This window comes from Pleurodeles waltl, chromosome 5 (genome assembly GCF_031143425.1).
Source record: "Pleurodeles waltl isolate 20211129_DDA chromosome 5, aPleWal1.hap1.20221129, whole genome shotgun sequence".
Taxonomy (NCBI): domain Eukaryota; kingdom Metazoa; phylum Chordata; class Amphibia; order Caudata; family Salamandridae; genus Pleurodeles; species Pleurodeles waltl.
Genome location: NC_090444.1, coordinates 624841469 through 624865170, shown reverse-complemented (window position 1 = coordinate 624865170; position 23702 = coordinate 624841469). Strand labels below are relative to the sequence as shown.

General features: G+C 47.1%; 1 protein-coding gene across 1 annotated transcript in view; it reads right to left on the bottom strand.

The window, feature by feature from the left end:
* Positions 1 to 23702, bottom strand: part of HEATR1 (HEAT repeat containing 1) — a 710058-nt gene that overhangs the window by 282902 nt on the left and 403454 nt on the right. Inside the window, exons 25-26 of the mRNA XM_069234483.1 lie at positions 22370 to 22482; positions 19900 to 20043 (exon numbers count right to left, since the gene is read on the bottom strand). Of these exons, the coding sequence (XP_069090584.1) occupies positions 19900 to 20043; positions 22370 to 22482 (257 nt within the window). The remainder of the gene's footprint in view (positions 1 to 19899; positions 20044 to 22369; positions 22483 to 23702) is intronic.

The following is a 23702-nucleotide window of genomic DNA, read 5'->3' as shown; positions in this document are numbered from 1 at the left end:
AAAGTTGCAGTCTTGGGTGAACAGGGCCGCTGTTCTCTGGAGTTTCTTGGTCCTTTTAGAGCAGGGTAGTCCTCTGAGGATTCAGAGCTCGCTGGTCCTGGGGAAAGCGTCGCTGGAGCAGTTTTCTTCCGAAGGGGGAGACAGGCCGGTAGAGCTAGGGCCAAAGCAGTTGGTGTCTCCGTCTTCTCTGCAGGGTTTTTCAGCTCAGCAGTCCTATTCTTTTTAGGTTGCAGGAATCTGAGTTCCTAGGTTCTGGGGAGCCCCTAAATACTGAATTTAGGGGTGTGTTTAGGTCTGGGAGGGCAGTAGCCAATGGCTACTGTTCTTGAGGGTGGGTACACCCTCTTTGTGCCTTCTCCCTGAGGGGAGGGGGGCACATCCCTATTCCTATTGGGGGAATCCTCAATCTGCAAGATGGAGGATTTCTACAAGTCAGAGTCACCTCAGCTCAGGACACCTTAGGTGCTGTCCTGACTGGCCAGTGACTCCTCCTTGTTTTTCTCATTATCTCTCCTGGACTTGCCGCCAAAAGTGGGGGCTGTGTCCAGGGGGCGGGCATCTCCACTAGCTGGAGTGCCCTGGGGCATTCTAATACGAAGCCTGAGCCTTTGAGGCTCACTGCTAGGTGTTACAGTTCCTGCAGGGGGGAGGTGTGAAGCATCTCCACCCAGAGCAGGCTTTTGTTTCTGTCCCCAGAGAGCACAAAGGCCCTCACCACATGGGGGCAGAAACTCGTCTCTCAGCAGCAGGCTGGCACAGACCAGTCAGTCCTGCACTGAACAACTGGGTAAAATACAGTGTGCATTTTTTTTATAAATCCAACACTGGCATCAGTGTGGGTTTATTATTCTGAGAAGTTTGATACTAAACTTCCCAGTATTCAGTGTAGCCATTATGGAGCTGTGGAGTTCGTTTTTGACAGACTCCCAGCCCATATACTCTTATGGCTACCCTGCACTTGCAATGTCTAAGGTTTTGCTTAGACACTGTAGGGGCATAGTGCTCATGCACCTATGCCCTCACCTGTGGTATAGTGCACCCTGCCTTAGGGCTGTAAGGCCTGTTAGAGGGGTGACTTACCTATGCCATAGGCAGTGTGAGGTTGGCATGGCACCCTGAGGGGAGTGCCATGTCGACTTAGTCATTTTCTCCCCACCAGCACACACAAGCTGGTAAGCAGTCTGTCTGTGCTGAGTGAGGGGCCCCTAGGGTGGCATAAGACATGCTGCAGCCCTTAGAGACCTTCCTTGGCATCAGGGCGCTTGGTACCAGGGGTACCAGTTACAAGGGACTTACCTAGGTGCCAGGGTTGTGCCAATTGTGGAAACAATGGTACATTTGAGGTGAAAGAACACAGGTGCTGGGGCCTGGTTAGCAGGGTCCCAGCACACTTCTCAGTCAAGTCAGCATCAGTATCAGGCAAAAAGTGGGGGGTAACTGCAACAGGGAGCCATTTCTTTACAGTCTCCCTCAGCGGCAAGCAGCCCAACAGAGAGGCAAGTGCGTCCCCAGAAAATGGGGACACACTCAATTGCGCACAGAGGTAATTGGCAGCCCCTGCACCTAAAGAAGATTGCCTCAAGCAACAGACACGGAAATTGTTGGACAACATCAGTAAGATGGGGAGTGGGAGGTAGACCCACGTCATTCTCTGCAGCGGATCGACACGGACTGACCGTCCGTGGAGCTGTTTCACCTATAGAGAAGGGCCTCCTGCCCCCATACACAGTAATGATGGGGGTGTCTATAACACTCATCCACTGACTGGAGTGGCTAGACATCACCCCTGACTGTGTATTAACCATGCTATTTGCTTTTCTGTTCAAGCTGGTTTTTAATTTTCCCATTTAAGAATTGTTCAAGGGAAATTGGGAATTTAGGGGTGGGAAAACCAAGGGCTCCACCACACTGAATGTCCACAACATCATGTTAGCACATCACTGAACCTTTAACCGCAATGATTCAAATGACCTAACTTAACACACAAGGGCTGAGTCTGCCAAATAAGCGAGGTGCACTCAGCCGTGTACTCTGAGAATCCACAACATACATCATTTGCCGCCAAGAAACCCATCTCTTGTGTAAAGACCAGGGCAAGCTAAAACATGTGATGTACCACACAAGATAACACTCCACTGCTAACATCAATTAAAGAGCTGCAGAGACCTGGCTAATATCAGTATCAGACCCTGCAAATATTACAGTCCGGCTGGAACTCTGGGTGAAATGATCCAGTGGGAATTCAAGGCTTCATCCATACCTACTTAGAAACCCAGCTACTAAAAATGAGATAGGACACCAGATTGCATCACCCAAGCACTGACAATGGGCACAGGATAATTGCAGATATAATTCAACAATCCTGTGAAACTACTTGCTTCATCTCAAAAATTGTTCTTACATCGTAGGTACCTTCCTGGCCCGCACTTTACAGGGCAACGAGAAAGAGAATACATTAAAGAAAATGCCACCCCACAGGGCACCAGACAGCGGAAGATGTAGGGAAGGCTGAAGAATACATAGCATTGTCATCGGTGCAGGGCAAGAATGTTTCTCTAATCATGGTTGTAGGAAGTTGGCTCTGTATGTGCTATTTCAAAGTAAGGAATAGCATGCACAGAGTCCAAGGGTTCCCCTTAGAGGTAAAATAGTGGTAAAAATAGATAATACTAATGCTCTATTTTGTGGTAGTGTGGTCGAGCAGTAGGCTTATCCAAGGAGTAGTGTTAAGCACTTGTTGTACATACACATAGACAATAAATGAGGTACACACACTCAGAGACAAATCCAGCCAATAGGTTTTTATATAGAAAAATATCTTTTCTTAGTTTATTTTAGGAACCACAGGTTCAAATTCTACATGTAATATCTCATTCGAAAGGTATTGCAGGTAAGTACTTTAGGAACTTCAAATCATCAAAATTGCATGTATACTTTTCAAGTTATTGACAAATAGCTGTTTTAAAAGTGGACACTTAGTGCAATTTTCACAGTTCCTAGGGGAGGTAAGTATTTGTTAGGTTAACCAGGTAAGTAAGACACTTACAGGGCTTAGTTCTTGGTCCAAGGTAGCCCACCGTTGGGGGTTCAGAGCAACCCCAAAGTCACCACACCAGCAGCTCAGGGCCGGTCAGGTGCAGAGTTCAAAGTGGTGCCCAAAACGCATAGGCTAGAATGGAGAGAAGGGGGTGCCCCGGTTCCGGTCTGCTTGCAGGTAAGTACCCGCGTCTTCGGAGGGCAGACCAGGGGGGTTTTGTAGGGCACCGGGGGGGACACAAGCCCACACAGAAATTTCACCCTCAGCGGCGCGGGGGCGGCCGGGTGCAGTGTAGAAACCAGCGTCGGGTTCGCAATGTTAGCCTATGAGAGATCTCGGGATCTCTTCAGCGCTGCAGGCAGGCAAGGGGGGGATTCCTCGGGGAAACCTCCACTTGGGTAAGGGAGAGGGACTCCTGGGGGTCACTTCTTCAGTGAAAGTCCGGTCCTTCAGGTCCTGGGGGCTGCGGGTGCAGGGTCTCTCCCAGGCGTCGGGACTTTAGGTTCAAAGAGTCGCGGTCAGGGGAAGCCTCGGGATTCCCTCTGCAGGCGGCGCTGTGGGAGCTCAGGGGGGACAGGTTTTGGTACTCACAGTATCAGAGTAGTCCTGGGGTCCCTCCTGAGGTGTTGGATCGCCACCAGCCGAGTCGGGGTCGCCGGGTGCAGTGTTGCAAGTCTCACGCTTCTTGCGGGGAGCTTGCAGGGTTCTTTAAAGGCTGCTGGAAACAAAGTTGCAGCCTTTCTTGGAGCAGGTCCGCTGTCCTCGGGAGTTTCTTGTCTTTTCGAAGCAGGGGCAGTCCTCAGAGGATGTCGAGGTCGCTGGTCCCTTTGGAAGGCGTCGCTGGAGCAGGATCTTTGGAAGGCAGGAGACAGGCCGGTGAGTTTCTGGAGCCAAGGCAGTTGTCGTCTTCTGGTCTTCCGCTGCAGGGGTTTTCAGCTGGGCAGTCCTTCTTCTTGTAGTTGCAGGAATCTAATTTTCTAGGGTTCAGGGTAGCCCTTAAATACTAAATTTAAGGGCGTGTTTAGGTCTGGGGGGTTAGTAGCCAATGGCTACTAGCCCTGAGGGTGGGTACACCCTCTTTGTGCCTCCTCCCAAGGGGAGGGGGTCACAATCCTAACCCTATTGGGGGAATCCTCCATCTGCAAGATGGAGGATTTCTAAAAGTTAGAGTCACCTCAGCTCAGGACACCTTAGGGGCTGTCCTGACTGGCCAGTGACTCCTCCTTGTTATTCTCATTATTTTCTCCGGCCTTGCCGCCAAAAGTGGGGCCTGGCCGGAGGGGGCGGGCAACTCCACTAGCTGGAGTGTCCTGCTGGGTTGGCACAAAGGAGGTGAGCCTTTGAGGCTCACCGCCAGGTGTGACAATTCCTGCCTGGGAGAGGTGTTAGCATCTCCACCCAGTGCAGGCTTTGTTACTGGCCTCAGAGTGACAAAGGCACTCTCCCCATGGGGCCAGCAACATGTCTCGGTTTGTGGCAGGCTGCTAAAACTAGTCAGCCTACACAGATAGTCGGTTAAGTTTCAGGGGGCACCTCTAAGGTGCCCTCTGTGGTGTATTTTACAATAAAATGTACACTGGCATCAGTGTGCATTTATTGTGCTGAGAAGTTTGATACCAAACTTCCCAGTTTTCAGTGTAGCCATTATGGTGCTGTGGAGTTCGTGTTTGACATACTCCCAGACCATATACTCTTATGGCTACCCTGCACTTACAATGTCTAAGGTTTTATTTAGACACTGTAGGGGTACCATGCTCATGCACTGGTACCCTCACCTATGGTATAGTGCACCCTGCCTTAGGGCTGTAAGGCCTGCTAGAGGGGTGTCTTACCTATACTGCATAGGCAGTGAGAGGCTGGCATGGCACCCTGAGGGGAGTGCCATGTCGACTTACTCGTTTTGTCCTCACTAGCACACACAAGCTGGCAAGCAGTGTGTCTGTGCAGAGTGAGAGGTCTCCAGGGTGGCATAAGACATGCTGCAGCCCTTAGAGACCTTCCTTGGCATCAGGGCCCTTGGTACTAGAAGTACCAGTTACAAGGGACTTATCTGGATGCCAGGGTCTGCCAATTGTGGATACAAAAGTACAGGTTAGGGAAAGAACACTGGTGCTGGGGCCTGGTTAGCAGGCCTCAGCACACTTTCAATTGTAAACATAGCATCAGCAAAGGCAAAAAGTCAGGGGGCAACCATGCCAAGGAGGCATTTCCTTACACAACCCCCCCCCAAACGAAAGAGGATGAGACTAACCTTTCCCAAGAGAGTCTTCATTTTCTAAGTGGAAGAACCTGGAAAGGCCATCTGCATTGGCATGGGCAGTCCCAGGTCTGTGTTCCACTATAAAGTCCATTCCCTGTAGGGAGATGGACCACCTCAACAGTTTAGGATTTTCACCTTTCATTTGCATCAGCCATTTGAGAGGTCTGTGGTCAGTTTGAACTAGGAAGTGAGTCCCAAAGAGGTATGGTCTCAGCTTCTTCAGGGACCAAACCACAGCAAAGGCCTCCCTCTCAATGGCACTCCAACGCTGCTCCCTGGGGAGTAACCTCCTGCTAATGAAAGCAACAGGTTGGTCAAGGCCATCATCATTGGTTTGGGACAAAACTGCCCCTATCCCATGTTCAGAGGCATCAGTCTGCACAATGAACTGCTTAGAATAATCTGGAGCTTTGAGAACTGGTGCTGAGCACATTGCCTGTTTCAGGGTGTCAAAGGCCTGTTGGCATTCCACAGTCCAGTTCACTTTCTTGGGCATTTTCTTGGAGGTGAGTTCAGTGAGGGCTGTCACAATGGATCCATATCCCTTCACAAACCTCCTGTAATACCCAGTCAAGCCAAGGAATGCCCTGACTTGAGTCTGGGTTTTTGGAGCTACCCAGTCCAGAATAGTCTGGATCTTGGGTTGGAGTGGCTGAACTTGGCCTCCACCTACAAGGTGTCCCAAGTAAACCACAGTTCCCTGCCCTATCTGGCATTTGGATGCCTTGATAGAGAGGCCTGCAGATTGCAGAGCCTTCAAAACCTTCCTCAGGTGGACCAGGTGATCCTGCCAGGTGGAGCTAAAGACAGCAATATCATCAAGATAAGCTGTGCTAAAGGACTCCAAGCCAGCAAGGACTTGATTCACCAACCTTTGGAAGGTGGCAGGGGCATTCTTTAAACCAAAGGGCATAACAGTAAACTGATAATGCCCATCAGGTGTGGAGAATGCTGTCTTTTCTTTTGCTCCAGGTGCCATTTTTATTTGCCAGTACCCTGCTGTCAAGTCAAAGGTACTTAGAAATTTGGCAGCACCTAATTTATCAATGAGCTCATCAGCTCTTGGAATTGGATGAGCATCTGTCTTGGTGACAGAATTGAGCCCTCTGTAGTCCACACAAAACCTCATCTCTTTCTTTCCATCTGTGGTGTGAGGTTTGGGGACTAAGACCACTGGGCTAGCCCAGGGGCTGTCAGAGCGCTCAATGACTCCCAATTCCAGCATCTTGTGGACTTCCACCTTGATGCTTTCCTTAACATGGTCAGACTGTCTGAAGATTTTGTTCTTGACAGGCATGCTGTCTCCTGTGTCCACATCATGGGTACACAGGTGTGTCTGACCAGGGGTTAGGGAGAAAAGCTCAGGAAACTGTTGTAGGACTCTCCTACAATCAGCCTGCTGTTGGCTAGAGAGGGTGTCTGAGTAGATCACTCCATCTACTGTGCCATCTTTTGGGTCTGATGACAGAAGATCAGGGAGAGGTTCACTCTCTGCCTCCTGATCCTCATCTGTTACCATTAACAGATTCACATCAGCCCTGTCATGGAAGAGCTTAAGGCGGTTCACATGGATCACCCTCTTGGGGCTCCTGCTTGTGCCCAGGTCCACCAGGTAGGTGACCTGACTCTTCCTCTCTAGCACTGGGTAAGGGCCACTCCATTTGTCCTGGAGTGCCCTGGGAGCCACAGGCTCCAGAACCCAGACTTTCTGCCCTGGTTGGAACTCAACCAGTGCAGCCTTTTGGTCATACCAAAACTTCTGGAGTTGTTGGCTGGCCTCAAGGTTTTTGGTTGCCTTTTCCATGTACTCTGCCATTCTAGAGCGAAGGCCAAGTACATAGTCCACTATGTCCTGTTTAGGCTCATGGAGAGGTCTCTCCCAGCCTTCTTTAACAAGGGCAAGTGGTCCCCTTACAGGATGACCAAACAGAAGTTCAAAGGGTGAGAACCCTACTCCCTTCTGTGGTACCTCCCTGTAAGCGAAAAGCAGACATGGCAGGAGGACATCCCATCTCCTTTTGAGTTTTTCTGGGAGCCCCATGATCATGCCCTTTAATGTCTTGTTGAATCTCTCAACTAAGCCATTAGTTTGTGGATGGTAAGGTGTAGTGAATTTATAAGTCACTCCACACTCATTCCACATGTGCTTTAGGTATGCTGACATGAAGTTGGTACCTCTGTCAGACACCACCTCCTTAGGGAAACCCACTCTGGTAAAGATACCAATGAGGGCCTTGGCTACTGCAGGGGCAGTAGTCGACCTAAGGGGAATAGCTTCAGGATACCTGGTAGCATGATCCACTACTACCAGGATATACATATTTCCTGAGGCTGTGGGAGGTTCCAGTGGACCAACTATGTCCACACCCACTCTTTCAAAGGGCACCCCCACCACAGGAAGTGGAATGAGGGGGGCCTTTGGATGCCCACCTGTCTTACCACTGGCTTGACAGGTGGGGCAGGAGAGGCAAAACTCCTTAACCATGTTGGACATATTGGGCCAGTAGAAGTGGTTGACTAACCTCTCCCACGTCTTGGTTTGTCCCAAATGTCCAGCAAGGGGAATGTCATGGGCCAATGTTAGGATGAACTCTCTGAACAGCTGAGGCACTACCACTCTCCTAGTGGCACCAGGTTTGGGGTCTCTGGCCTCAGTGTACAGGAGCCCATCTTCCCAATAGACCCTATGTGTTCCATTTTTCTTGCCTTTGGACTCTTCAGCAGCTTGCTGCCTAAGGCCTTCAAGAGAGGGACAGGTTTCTTGTCCCTTACACAGCTCCTCCCTTGAGGGTCCCCCTGGGCCTAAGAGCTCAACCTGATAAGGTTCAAGCTCCAAAGGCTCAGTTCCCTCAGAGGGCAGAACTTCTTCCTGAGAAGAGAGGTTCCCTTTCTTTTGCTGTGTTGCAGTTGGTTTCCCAACTGACTTTCCTGTTCTCTTGGTAGGCTGGGCCATTTTTCCAGACTCCAGCTCTACTTTTTCACCCTGTGCCTTGCATTGTGCTCTTGTTTTCACACACACCAGTTCAGGGATACCCAGCATTGCTGCATGGGTTTTTAGTTCTACCTCAGCCCATGCTGAGGACTCCAGGTCATTTCCAAGCAGACAGTCCACTGGGATATTTGAGGAGACCACCACCTGTTTCAGGCCATTGACCCCTCCCCATTCTAAAGTAACCATTGCCATGGGATGTACTTTTCTCTGATTGTCAGCGTTGGTGACTGTGTAAGTTTTTCCAGTCAGGTATTGGCCAGGGGAAACCAGTTTCTCCGTCACCATGGTGACACTGGCACCTGTATCCCTCAGGCCCTCTATTCTAGTCCCATTAATTAAGAGTTGCTGTCTGTATTTTTGCATGTTAGGCGGCCAGACAGCTAGTGTGGCTAAATCCACCCCACCCTCAGAAACTAGAGTAGCTTCAGTGTGGACCCTGATTTGCTCTGGGCACACTGTTGATCCCACTTGGAGACTAGCCATACCAGTGTTACCTGGATGGGAGTTTGGAGTGGAACCTTTCTTGGGACAGGCCTTGTCTCCAGTTTGGTGTCCATGCTGTTTACAGCTATGACACCAGGCCTTTTTGGGATCAAAGTTTTTACCCTTGTACCCATTGTTTTGTGAAGAGGCTCTGGGCCCACCCTCCTGTGCAGGTTTTTGGGGGCCTGTAGAAGACTCTTTACTATTTTTAGTTTTGGTTGTCTCATCACCCTTCTGCTGGGGAGTCTTTGTGACCCCTTTCTTTTGGTCACCCCCTGTTGAAGTCTTGGACACCCTTGTCTTGACCCAATGGTCCGCCTTCTTTCCCAATTCTTGGGGAGAAATTGGTCCTAGGTCTACCAGATGCTGATGCAGTTTATCATTGAAACAATTACTTAACAGGTGTTCTTTCACAAATAAATTGTACAGCCCATCATAATTACTTACACCACTGCCTTGAATCCAACCATCTAGTGTTTTCACTGAGTAGTCAACAAAGTCAACCCAGGTCTGGCTCGAGGATTTTTGAGCCCCCCTGAACCTAATCCTGTACTCCTCAGTGGAGAATCCAAAGCCCTCAATCAGGGTACCCTTCATGAGGTCATAAGATTCTGCATCTTGTCCAGAGAGTGTGAGGAGTCTATCCCTACACTTTCCTGTGAACATTTCCCAAAGGAGAGCACCCCAGTGAGATCTGTTCACTTTTCTGGTTACACAAGCCCTCTCAAAAGCTGTGAACCATTTGGTGATGTCATCACCATCTTCATATTTAGTTACAATCCCTTTGGGGATTTTCAACATGTCAGGAGAATCTCTGACCCTATTTATGTTGCTGCCACCATTGATGGGTCCTAGGCCCATCTCTTGTCTTTCCCTCTCTATGGCTAGGATCTGCCTTTCCAAAGCCAATCTTTTGGCCATCCTGGCTAACTGGATGTCCTCTTCACTGGAGTTATCCTCAGTGATTTCAGAGTTGTTGGTCCCTCCTGTGAGGGAACCAGCATCTCTGACTATTATTTGTGGAGTCAGGGCTTGAGAAGCCCTGCTCTCCCTAAGTAGGACTGGAGGGGGGGAATTTCCCTCCAAGTCACTATCTTCATCCTCTGAGTTGCCATCCTCAGAGGGGTTGGCCTTTTCAAACTCTGCCAAAAGCTCCTGGAGCTGTACTTTGGTAGGTTTGGGGCCCATTGCTATTTTCTTTAGTTTACAGAGTGACCTTAGCTCTCTCATCTGTAGATGGAGGTAAGGTGTGGTGTCGAGTTCCACCACATTCACATCTGTGCTAGACATTATGCTTCTAAAAGTTGGAATACTTTTTAAGAAACTAAAACTGGTTCTAGAATCTAATTCAAACTTTTACAAACTTTTAAACTCTAAAAGAAATGCTAAACAGGATCTAACACAAGGCCCTAGCAGGTCTTTTAAGAATTTAGAAAACTTTTCAAATTGCAAAAATCAATTTCTAATGACAATTTTGGAATTTGTCGTGTGATCAGGTATTGGCTGAGTAGTCCAGCAAATGCAAAGTCTTGTACCCCACCGCTGATCCACCAATGTAGGAAGTTGGCTCTGTATGTGCTATTTCAAAGTAAGGAATAGCATGCACAGAGTCCAAGGGTTCCCCTTAGAGGTAAAATAGTGGTAAAAATAGATAATACTAATGCTCTATTTTGTGGTAGTGTGGTCGAGCAGTAGGCTTATCCAAGGAGTAGTGTTAAGCACTTGTTGTACATACACATAGACAATAAATGAGGTACACACACTCAGAGACAAATCCAGCCAATAGGTTTTTATATAGAAAAATATCTTTTCTTAGTTTATTTTAGGAACCACAGGTTCAAATTCTACATGTAATATCTCATTCGAAAGGTATTGCAGGTAAGTACTTTAGGAACTTCAAATCATCAAAATTGCATGTATACTTTTCAAGTTATTGACAAATAGCTGTTTTAAAAGTGGACACTTAGTGCAATTTTCACAGTTCCTAGGGGAGGTAAGTATTTGTTAGGTTAACCAGGTAAGTAAGACACTTACAGGGCTTAGTTCTTGGTCCAAGGTAGCCCACCGTTGGGGGTTCAGAGCAACCCCAAAGTCACCACACCAGCAGCTCAGGGCCGGTCAGGTGCAGAGTTCAAAGTGGTGCCCAAAACGCATAGGCTAGAATGGAGAGAAGGGGGTGCCCCGGTTCCGGTCTGCTTGCAGGTAAGTACCCGCGTCTTCGGAGGGCAGACCAGGGGGGTTTTGTAGGGCACCGGGGGGGACACAAGCCCACACAGAAATTTCACCCTCAGCGGCGCGGGGGCGGCCGGGTGCAGTGTAGAAACCAGCGTCGGGTTCGCAATGTTAGCCTATGAGAGATCTCGGGATCTCTTCAGCGCTGCAGGCAGGCAAGGGGGGGATTCCTCGGGGAAACCTCCACTTGGGTAAGGGAGAGGGACTCCTGGGGGTCACTTCTTCAGTGAAAGTCCGGTCCTTCAGGTCCTGGGGGCTGCGGGTGCAGGGTCTCTCCCAGGCGTCGGGACTTTAGGTTCAAAGAGTCGCGGTCAGGGGAAGCCTCGGGATTCCCTCTGCAGGCGGCGCTGTGGGAGCTCAGGGGGGACAGGTTTTGGTACTCACAGTATCAGAGTAGTCCTGGGGTCCCTCCTGAGGTGTTGGATCGCCACCAGCCGAGTCGGGGTCGCCGGGTGCAGTGTTGCAAGTCTCACGCTTCTTGCGGGGAGCTTGCAGGGTTCTTTAAAGGCTGCTGGAAACAAAGTTGCAGCCTTTCTTGGAGCAGGTCCGCTGTCCTCGGGAGTTTCTTGTCTTTTCGAAGCAGGGGCAGTCCTCAGAGGATGTCGAGGTCGCTGGTCCCTTTGGAAGGCGTCGCTGGAGCAGGATCTTTGGAAGGCAGGAGACAGGCCGGTGAGTTTCTGGAGCCAAGGCAGTTGTCGTCTTCTGGTCTTCCGCTGCAGGGGTTTTCAGCTGGGCAGTCCTTCTTCTTGTAGTTGCAGGAATCTAATTTTCTAGGGTTCAGGGTAGCCCTTAAATACTAAATTTAAGGGCGTGTTTAGGTCTGGGGGGTTAGTAGCCAATGGCTACTAGCCCTGAGGGTGGGTACACCCTCTTTGTGCCTCCTCCCAAGGGGAGGGGGTCACAATCCTAACCCTATTGGGGGAATCCTCCATCTGCAAGATGGAGGATTTCTAAAAGTTAGAGTCACCTCAGCTCAGGACACCTTAGGGGCTGTCCTGACTGGCCAGTGACTCCTCCTTGTTATTCTCATTATTTTCTCCGGCCTTGCCGCCAAAAGTGGGGCCTGGCCGGAGGGGGCGGGCAACTCCACTAGCTGGAGTGTCCTGCTGGGTTGGCACAAAGGAGGTGAGCCTTTGAGGCTCACCGCCAGGTGTGACAATTCCTGCCTGGGAGAGGTGTTAGCATCTCCACCCAGTGCAGGCTTTGTTACTGGCCTCAGAGTGACAAAGGCACTCTCCCCATGGGGCCAGCAACATGTCTCGGTTTGTGGCAGGCTGCTAAAACTAGTCAGCCTACACAGATAGTCGGTTAAGTTTCAGGGGGCACCTCTAAGGTGCCCTCTGTGGTGTATTTTACAATAAAATGTACACTGGCATCAGTGTGCATTTATTGTGCTGAGAAGTTTGATACCAAACTTCCCAGTTTTCAGTGTAGCCATTATGGTGCTGTGGAGTTCGTGTTTGACATACTCCCAGACCATATACTCTTATGGCTACCCTGCACTTACAATGTCTAAGGTTTTATTTAGACACTGTAGGGGTACCATGCTCATGCACTGGTACCCTCACCTATGGTATAGTGCACCCTGCCTTAGGGCTGTAAGGCCTGCTAGAGGGGTGTCTTACCTATACTGCATAGGCAGTGAGAGGCTGGCATGGCACCCTGAGGGGAGTGCCATGTCGACTTACTCGTTTTGTCCTCACTAGCACACACAAGCTGGCAAGCAGTGTGTCTGTGCAGAGTGAGAGGTCTCCAGGGTGGCATAAGACATGCTGCAGCCCTTAGAGACCTTCCTTGGCATCAGGGCCCTTGGTACTAGAAGTACCAGTTACAAGGGACTTATCTGGATGCCAGGGTCTGCCAATTGTGGATACAAAAGTACAGGTTAGGGAAAGAACACTGGTGCTGGGGCCTGGTTAGCAGGCCTCAGCACACTTTCAATTGTAAACATAGCATCAGCAAAGGCAAAAAGTCAGGGGGCAACCATGCCAAGGAGGCATTTCCTTACAATGGTTGAAAACTTTAACTTTCAATGAATATGTGACTGAAGCATGAACTGGCAGCATACTGTTTTTTACATTCAGCACATTCTACATTAAAATAGCCACAACATTTTCAAGTGAGATGCACAAACAGTAATGTTTGGAAATTGAGTTTCTGCAAACATTTGTCATTTGGACATCACCAAGCAGTGTTCTGATTTGTTTTGCTACTATTTAAATCTTTGTCTCACACTTATGTAATTCCTGATATATTTTAAAATATTTGTACTATTTACAAGCTATTTAAATGTTGAGTGTTAGAAAAAGAGTGACATCCAACAACCTTTTGTGTCACACTGATTGGCAGACAGTTCACTTTACAGAATCCTCTAACTATTGTAACTGTAGTAAGAGGAAAAAAGTAATGAAAATGTCACTTACCCAGTGTACATCTGTTCGTGGCATCAGTCGCAGTAGATTCGCATGTTCTGCAATAGCTCGCCATCTGGTGTTGGGCCGGAGTGTTACAAGTTGTTTTTCTTCGAAGAAGTCTTTCGAGTCACGGGACCGAGTGACTCCTCCTTTTGTCTCCATTGCGCATGGGCGTCGACTCCATCTTCGATTGTTTTTCCCCGCAGAGGGTGAGGAAGGAGTTGAATTGTAGTAATAGTGCCCATGCAATGGAGTGACTAAGTATACACCTATTTAAGGTTGAGATGATACATATATAAATAATTGAAGGTAACTTCCAAACTGCTACAGGCTCCCGGGGAGGCGGGTGGGCACATGCGAATCTACTGCGACTGATGCCACGAACAGATGTACACTGGGTAAGTGACATTTTCAGTTCGATGGCATCTGTCGCTGTAGATACGCATGTTCTGCATAGACTAGTAAGCAGTTATTTCCCCAAAAGCGGTGGATCAGCCTGTAGGAGTGGAAGTAGTGTGAAATAATGTCCTTAATACAGCTTGACCTACTGTGGCTTGTTGTGCGGATAACACGTCTACACAGTAGTGCTTGGTGAATGTGTGAGGCGTAGACCATGTGGCTGCCTTACATATTTCTTGCATTGGGATGTTTCCTAGAAAGGCCATGGTAGCACCTTTCTTTCTGGTTGAGTGTGCCCTTGGTGTAATGGGCAGCTGTCGTTTAGCTTTAAGGTAGCAGATTTGGATGCATTTAACTATCCATCTGGCTATACCTTGTTTTGAAATTGGGTTTCCTGCATGAGGTTTTTGAAATGCAATAAAGAGTTGTTTAGTCTTTCTAATGTTCTTTGTTCTGTCAATGTAATACATTAATGCTCTTTTGACATCTAATGTGTGTAGTGCCCTTTCAGCTACGGTATCTGGCTGTGGAAAGAACACTGGAAGTTCCACTGTTTGATTTAGATGGAACGGTGAAATAACCTTTGGCAAAAATTTAGGATTGGTCCTTAGGACGACTTTATTTTTGTGTAGTTGTATAAAAGGTTCCTGTATAGTAAACGCCTGAATCTCGCTTACTCTTCTCAGGGAAGTAATGGCGATGAGAAATGCCACCTTCCAGGTTAGGAACTGTATGTCGCAGGAGTGCATGGGTTCAAAAGGTGGACCCATAAGTCTAGTTAGGACAACATTTAGGTTCCATGAAGGAACAGGTGGTGTTCTTGGTGGTATAATTCTCCTAAGGCCCTCCATGAATGCTTTAATGACTGGTATTTTAAATAGGGAAGTTGAATAGGTAGTCTGCAGGTATGCAGATATTGCTGCAAGGTGAATCTTAATGGAAGAGAAAGCTAGGTTAGATTTTTGTAAGTGAAGCAAGTAACCCACTACGTGTTCTGGAGTTGTGTGTAATGGTTGTATTTGATTAATATGGCAGTAGCAAACAAACCTCTTCCATTTACTTGCATAGCAGTGCCTGGTGGATGGCCTTCTTGCTTGTTTTATGACTTCCATACATTCTTGGGTAAGTTGTAAGTGCCCGAATTCTAGGATTTCAGGAGCCAGATTGCTAGATTCAGCGATGCTGGATCTGGGTGTCTGATCTTTTGGTTGTGCTGTGTCAACAGATCTGGCCTGTTGGGCAATTTGATGCAGGGTACCACTGATAGGTCTAGCAGCGTTGTGTACCAGGGTTGCCTTGCCCAAGTTGGTGCTATCAATATGAGTTTGAGTTTGCTTTGACTGAGTTTGTTTACCAGGTAAGGAAGGAGAGGGAGAGGAGGAAAAGCGTAAGCAAATATCCCTGACCAGTTCATCCATAGGGCATTGCCTTGGGATTGTTTGTGTGGGTACCTGGATGCGAAGTTTTGGCATTTTGCGTTCTCCCTTGTCGCAAACAAGTCTATCTGAGGTGTTCCCCAGAGTTTGAAATAAGTGTTCAGAATTTGGGGGTGAATTTCCCATTCGTGGACCTGTTGGTGATCTCGAGAGAGATTGTCTGCGAGTTGATTTTGTATCCCTGGTATAAACTGTGCAATTAGGCGAATTTGGTTGTGAATTGCCCAATGCCAGATTTTTTGTGCTAGCAGGCTTAACTGCGTGGAGTGCGTCCCTCCCTGCTTGTTTAGATAATACATTGTTGTCATGTTGTCTGTTTTGACGAGAATGTATTTGTGAACTATTATTGGTTGGAAAGCTTTTAGTGCTTGAAAAACTGCTAGAAGTTCTAGGTGATTGATATGCAGTTTTGTTTGATGTACATTCCATTGTCCTTGTATGCTGTGTTGATCGAGGTGTGCTCCCCACCCTGTCATGGAAGCATCTGTTGTTATTACGTATTGTGGCACTGGGTCTTGGAAAGGCCGCCCCTTGTTTAAATTTATGTTGTTCCACCACAGAAGCGAGAGGTAAGTTTGGCGGTCTATTAACACCAGATCTAGAAGGTGACCCTGTGCTTGAGACCACTGTGATGCTAGGCACTGTTGTAAGGGCCTCATGTGCAGTCTTGCGTTTGGGACAATGGCTATGCATGATGACATCATGCCTAGGAGTTGTAATACCATCTTTGCTTGTATTTTTTGTGTTGGATACATGCGTTGTATGATGGTGTTGAAATTTTGAATTCTTTGTAGACTTGGAGTGGCTACTCCCTTTGATGTGTCTATTATGGCTCCCAGGTATTGTTGTACCTTGCGTGGCAGAATTTTGGATTTTGTGAAATTGACGGTGAAACCGAGTTTGAAGAGGGTTTGAATGATCTGATTTGTGTGATTTGAGCACTGTATGAACGAATGGGCCTTGATTAGCCAGTCGTCCAAATATGGGAACACATGTATTTGCTGCCTTCTTATGTGTGCAGCGACTACCGCTAGACATTTGGTAAAGACTCTTGGTGCGGTTGTTAATCCGAAAGGCAGTACCTTGAATTGGTAATGTATTCCTTTGAATACAAACCTTAGGTATTTCCTGTGCGATGGGTGTATTGGTATATGGAAATAAGCATCCTTGAGGTCTAAAGTTGCCATGTAGTCGTGTAGTTTTAGCAATGGCAATACTTCTTGTAGTGTGACCATGTGGAAGTGGTCTGATTTGATGAAAGTGTTTACTACTCTGAGGTCTAGGATTGGTCTCAGCGTTTTGTCCTTCTTTGGTATCAGAAAGTACAGTGAGTAAACTCCTGTGTTTATTTGTGTGTTTGGCACTAATTCGATTGCATTCTTTTGCAATAGTGCCTGCACTTCTATCTCCAGGAGATTGGAATGGTGTGTTGTTAAATTTTGTGCTTTTGGTGGTATGTTTGGAGGGAATTGTAGAAATTCTATGCAATAACCATGTTGGATAATTGCTAGAACCCAAGTGTCTGTAGTGATTTCCTCCCATGCTTTGTAATAATGACCTATTCTTCCCCCCACTGGTGTTGTGTGGAGGGGGTGAGTGACATGTGAGTCATTGTTTAGTAGTAGGGGTTTTGGGGCTTTGAAATCTCCCTCTATTTCTAGGGAATTGCCCTCCTCTATATTGTCCCCGAAAACCTCCTCTATACTGTCCCTGGTAAGTGGACGGTGTTGCTTGTGAGGTGCTGGCTTGTGTGCTTTGACCCCGAAACCCCCCTCGAAAGGGCGTTTTACGGAATGTGCTGTAATTCCCTCTGCTCTGCGGGGAGTAGAGTGCGCCCATGGCTTTGGCAGTGTCCGTATCTTTTTTGAGTTTCTCAATCGCTGTGTCCACTTCTGGACCGAACAGTTCTTTTTCATTAAAAGGCATATTGAGAACTGCTTGTTGAATCTCTGGTTTAAATCCAGACGTTCGGAGCCATGCATGCCGTCTGATAGTTACAGATGTATTAATTGTCCGTGCAGCTGTATCTGCAGCGTCCATGGAGGAACGTATCTGGTTGTTGGAGATGGTCTGTCCCTCCTGAACCACTTGTTTCGCCCTATTTTGGAAGTCCTTGGGCAGATGTTCAATGAGATGTTGCATCTCGTCCCAGTGGGCTCTGTCATAGCGCGCAAGTAGTGCCTGGGAGTTCGCGATGCGCCACTGGTTTGCAGCTTGTGCTGCGACTCTTTTACCAGCTGCATCGAACTTGCGGCTTTCTTTATCTGGGGGTGGTGCATCTCCAGATGTGTGAGAGTTGGCCCTTTTCCTAGCTGCTCCTACAACAACAGAGTCTGGTGGCAGCTGTGTAGTGATGAAAGCCGGGTCCGTAGGAGGCGGCTTATACTTCTTTTCCACCCTTGGTGTGATTGCCCTACTTTTGACCGGCTCCTTAAATATGTCTTTTGCGTGCCGGAGCATACCAGGGAGCATAGGCAGGCTTTGGTAGGAGCTGTGGGTGGCGGAGAGGGTGTTGAATAAGAAATCATCCTCGACCTGTTCTGAGTGGAGGCTTACGTTGTGAAATTGTGCTGCTCTAGCCACCACTTGAGAATACGCGGTGCTGTCTTCTGGTGGAGATGGCTTTGTAGGGTATGCCTCCGGACTGTTATCTGACACTGGGGCGTCGTATAGGTCCCATGCGTCCTGATCTTGGTCACCCTGGCTCATGGTGGTGTGAGCTGGGGAGTGTGATGGAGTTTGTGCTGGTGAAACGTTAATCACGGGCGGAGGAGAGGGTGGTGGTGTAATTCTTTTAACCACTTTTGGTTGTGGTGCTTGTTCCGTCTGGAACTCCAACCTTCTCTTTCTCCTAATGGGGGGAAGGGTGCTTATTTTTCCTGTCCCCTGCTGAATGAAGATACGCTTTTGCGTATGGTCCACATCAGTTGCTTGTAGCTCTTCCTCAAACCTATGCTTTTGCATTTGGGAGGTTAGCGAGTGCTCTTCTGTATAAGAGCCTGAAGCTGGGTCGCTTGCAGTTTGTTTCGGCGTCGAAACTTTGTCTGCGTGTTTTTTCGGCTCCGAGGTGACTTTTTTCCTTTTCGGGGCCGAAACCTCTCGGCGTCGATCTGTTTCGGTGCCGCTGTCTCGGCGTCGAGCCGTGTCCACACCGGCATCTCGGTGTCGAGGCTTGTCTCCAGCACTTTCTCGGTCCCGAGAAGGCTGCGTGCCGGTGTCTCGACCGGAGTCGGACGATCTCGGCACTGTTTTGGCCTTTTTCGGTGCTGACGGTCGGTCACCGAATTTATGGGTGGAGCCATGGCCTGGTGGCAGTGGCGTCCCCTGGGCCTTGTAAATGTTTCTTTGTGTGGTTTTCGACGTCTTACTCACGGTTTGTGTGTCGTCGAATCCTTCGGAGTCTGAGTCTTGGATCGAGAAGGTACCTTCTTCTTCCTGTTCCTCGAACTCCCGTTGGGCTGTCGGTGCGGACGCCATTTGAAGTCTTCTGGCTCGACGGTCTTGGAGTGTTTTTCGGGACCGGAACGCACGACAGGCCTCGCAGGTGTCTTCGCTGTGCTCAGGTGACAGGCACAGGTTGCAGACCAAGTGTTGGTCTGTGTAGGGGTATTTATTGTGGCATTTGGGGCAGAAACGGAACGGGGTCCGTTCCATCGGCGTTCTTCAGCACGCGGTCGGGCCGACCAGGCCCCGACGGAGGATCGAAAAACTACCCCGAAGGGCACCGGAGCTCTTCGATCTTCGATGCGGTGTGGAATCTAAGTACGCCGATCCCGAACGCAACAATACCGACGAAAATCTTCCGAAATTAGCTAATTTTCCGTTCCGAAACTCGGAGCGACAGGAACACGTCCGAACCCGATGGCGGAAAAAAAACAATCGAAGATGGAGTCGACGCCCATGCGCAATGGAGACAAAAGGAGGAGTCACTCGGTCCCGTGACTCGAAAGACTTCTTCGAAGAAAAACAACTTGTAACACTCCGGCCCAACACCAGATGGCGAGCTATTGCAGAACATGCGTATCTACAGCGACAGATGCCATCGAACACACTATTTTCAGGATAAGATAAGCAGCATTTAGTAAAAAGACTAACTGACATTTGACCTCTGTCTTTGAATAGACAACAAATGTGTCAAGCTAAAACAAGATTTAAAGGCAGCTTTATTGCTCATTCATTATCTGAATGAAAAGAACACCTTTCCAGCTCAAGTTCACTCGCCAGAAAGGACCAGTAGGTCCTAAAAATAGCTCGACCTGAGAAGTAGATTTTTCGAGGCGTGTAATTGTTGGCTTTATCAAGAAAGACTACTATGAAGGCTGAGTCTCTAGTCGTATGACTACATATGCTTTTGTTTTCTGCAAATAGGTTAATGTAAGCTCTGTAATTGGTTAATTCTCATGCCCTACCAAAGGTTTCTCCAACAAAGCCCCCAGCTGGGTTTACATAAAGCACATAGATCTCACACACTAAGAAATCAGGCTTCTGTTTTTTTTACTGACTTGCTGATGAACAGATAGCAACCAGCATGTTTTGATCGCATCATGGCTAAACTAACAGCACAAGACTATACAACCCTCCTGTATGTGAACATTACTAACCTCAAACAAAAGGAATAAGAGTATTGAAAAAGTAAACACCCTCACCTGGACAGCAAGTTGAACAAGCCAGGGACTAACACCTCAGGTCGCTTCAGTTTCTTCTTGTGCTGCAGTAATTCTAAGACGAGTGTGACCCGTTGCCAGTATGCACTGACATCATCTTGAGTCCCTTCTGGATCCAGAGTCTTTCTGAAGGAAAAACAAAGAAATACTATTCAATATTGTAGTCTATAGAGCACAAGTCAAATGAATACAGACTGGCCTATAGGATAATCTGCTTTTAAAAATCAACAACGGCTTGAAACTAAGAACACAAAGGAGGTGTAGCTACTTCATTCTTCGATGGACCACGAGGAAGGGCTCTGGGTGCTTGCAACTTCAGCACTCCATTCCCTACTTTATTTGGTTAAAAGTGTTAGTCTTCTCTGGTGCAATCCATGGTAGGAGTGGTGGTCTAGGTGAGTGGCAAATAAAACAGGGGGTAATATGGGCCAAATAGAAGGAGTAACGTCACAGAAACCCTCACAAGGCCTGTCGCTATAGAAGGAGAGGAATAGCAGGGAGCATATGGAGATCCAGAGAGAGACAAACTGAATAAGGCTTTGGTGTCTGCTGCTTGCCTTACCACAATCAGTGAATCATCAAAAAAAGCAATATAACAGGTTCTTAGACTAACAAAAAGAATAATGCAAACAACCAAGACAGATTACTCAATAAAAGGTGGACCTGAGGCATAAGAGCTGCATTGTTCTCTAGTTCACTAATCTGGGAAGGGGCCACATATGATCTTTAACTTTGGGGGCAGGAAAACAAGAAACTGAAGTCTAAAAATAGGGCAAAGAAAAACGTACCTAGCCACAGAAACAATTCACAGAGTTTCTCCCAGAGCAGGTTGCTCCAGCTTCTCACACACTGTTTCCAGTGAGAAATCAGAGAGCTCTAGATTGAATATGAGTTTATCATGGCTGTGTGATGCCTCATGTGTCTAGGGTCTAGGTGCAGAGGGCGCTCAGTGGGTACATGAGTGTGTTTTGGCTCAACTCGTTTCAGTTGCCTCCTGTGTCCTTCTCCAACTGCATCTTCTTTACATCTTAGCATTTGGGTCTTTGCAGTTAACTTAGCTCAGAGAGGGTCATACTGGAGTCACTTGAGGAGGAGGATTTTGTAGGAACAGTCGTACGATCTAACACAAATTAGGATGACTGTTCCTCAGGAGAAAGCAGCTTGCACAGTCTATTCCGCTCCATGGAGAATCATTACTACTGGGAAATTGTTAATTCATCCATGGCCTTTGGCACTGATTAATCTTTCCTATGAGTTGTTGAAGGAGTACACCAGCTGCACAACTGTTGTATTCAATATTCGGACTGAGCGTTCTAGCTTTAGCGAATGGCCTTCAGTCATAGTTGCATAAGAAAAGCAAGGGTATCCTTTTTCAATATGGCAACATCCACATCTAATTTTCAAATTTTCTCTTCCACTGAGGAAGGTCCAACCACTGTTGCCTTACTAAGCTGTTATGGTAAACAATCTTTTCAGTGAGCCTCATGTTCTCTCGGTGGCCCATACAGTCAGCCACCACTTACTGCTCAGGCAGCAGAACCACCTTGGCAAATCTGTCCATTTTCCTCTGGTTCAATATGTGGTCACCCATGTCGCCTATCAAGAGGTATTTCACTTTCAATGCCATGGGTGTACTTCTGCACCATAAGCTATGACTTTATAGGAAACTGGCAATCACGTAGTAAGCCAATTTTGACATGTTTCATGGGTCACAGAACACACAACAGCCACTTGATAGCAGTGTCCGAGTTCAAGATTACCAGCAGGGGAGTCCCACAACAAATGAAAAACTAGGAGGGAAGGGGGTGGATCACCCAAAAAGGGCCACTTTACATGAGAATGCAAACATAGCTATTCTCTGAGCTTGTTCTTTGGACACCACGGGAAGGCCACCTATTCCTTACTTTTGATTGGAGTAATCAAATGCCAGACCATAAAGCAATAGAACATTTTTGGACAAGTACTTGAAATGGGTTATATATTGAGGCCACTACAGCGTCAAAACTGGAACACGCGATGAGATGACCAGAGGAAGATGAAAAATAGAAAAGGACTAGAAAAAGAGACATTGGCAGTGAGAACTTGGCAGAATAGATGTATTTGCAACTGTAAATGTTGCTTTAAAAGTTGATGACTGAGTTGTAGAAATTATAATGTTTTCTATATTCTATAAAATGCTAAATTATAAACCTGTAAAACATATGTTCAGGCCAAAGGTTATTTACTGCTCTCACATGTGTGAACATGACTTGCCTTAGAACTTCATTCAGACATTGATTTTAATTTAGAGCTTTACCTTTCTCAAAAACCAAGTACTATGATATTTGGAATAACTCTTCGGTCAAAGACCCAACCACAGCTAAAAGCCTGAAAAATGCTGTTACAGGCTTCCCTGAAAATATATACACAAATGTCCATATACAACAGACTTCAAAAACTACGCATGCCATACCTCTGCTGGTGCTCTAACATTTTGTGTCGTCGGGTCTGTCGCACAGTTCCCAGATTCTTGCTTTTCTCCTGAGATTCCAGCTCCAAACTAATCTGTTCAGCATCAACCACAATCTGTAATGAAACACAAGAAACACCAATAGGACCACAACTCATATTATGCTGTTAAAATGTAGTCAAAAACATTTGGTATACCATTCAAGGTCATGACGCAGCACACCATGTAGGTAATATACTGTTGCTGTAAATTTATTTAGCACAGCATTCACTAATCACTAGGCCTTTTTATTTTTACAGGAAGGTCTCTAGTTACGATTTATTCATGAAACGTTTCCTCCTGAGTAAAGATTGCTCCCAAAGAAACTTGGTGTAGGTGGGTGGTTTGGAGAGCAAGGCTGGCATATCCTTAATCCAGTATCCAATAAGGGCGCCAGCGTGGTTCTTGTGAGCTGCCAACTCAACTTGTGGTAGTGTATGGTGGGTTGTCTCTACATGCCAGTTCACATGGTCTTCTTGAGGGTATGAGCTTAAGAGAGTCGCTGCACTGTGGTATCTTTAATGGCTTATGAAATGCTAGTTCCTGGGCCTCTTCTCAAAAGATGATTTTCTGGAGACTAAATTCTTCCAGATTAGTCCAAGCATTCACATATTTTTTGTTGCTTTTCCCACACACCAAATCTTTTGGACAATGTGCTTTCAGGGGACCAAAAAATATGGATATTACCAATTTTGCAAAGTTTGCCTCAAACAACCTCTTTTGTATCCGTTCCTATGGTCATACTAAAGTCCTCACCACAAGATATAAAGAACACATGACTGAAATCTTTGACGATTTAGCTCTTCTCAACAGTAAATGAAACAAGCATTTGCAATGCAATATGTCTTGCATTTTCTTGAGTTAGAACTATTGGCATTGTAAATTCATAATTGGACTTTTCTTGCCACATAAATTGGTCAACCCTGACTCATAATTTAGTCTTTTCCTGCCATATAATTCCATTAGCCCAGCACTTAACTAAAGCACTTCCATTTACCTTCTTCCTCTATCGTAAAACATTTACAGTTACCATATAAATCTTTATCATAAATAAACTTTTGGCATTAGAGTGTAATGCTCAAAACACCATACCAAAAATATCATTTGGGACAGATTGAAGGGTGAAAGGAAAGAGGGAGTAAAGATGGAGAGGACAAGTGGCAGAGTAACGGTGTCATGGATCCTGGAGTAAAAAAGGAAAATGGTTGACTGCAATTTCAGCAGGAAAATACAGTAGTAATTAGAGTTCAGTGAGGTCCATAGGTCTATGGGCCCCATTGCCACTGCATTGGTTGCT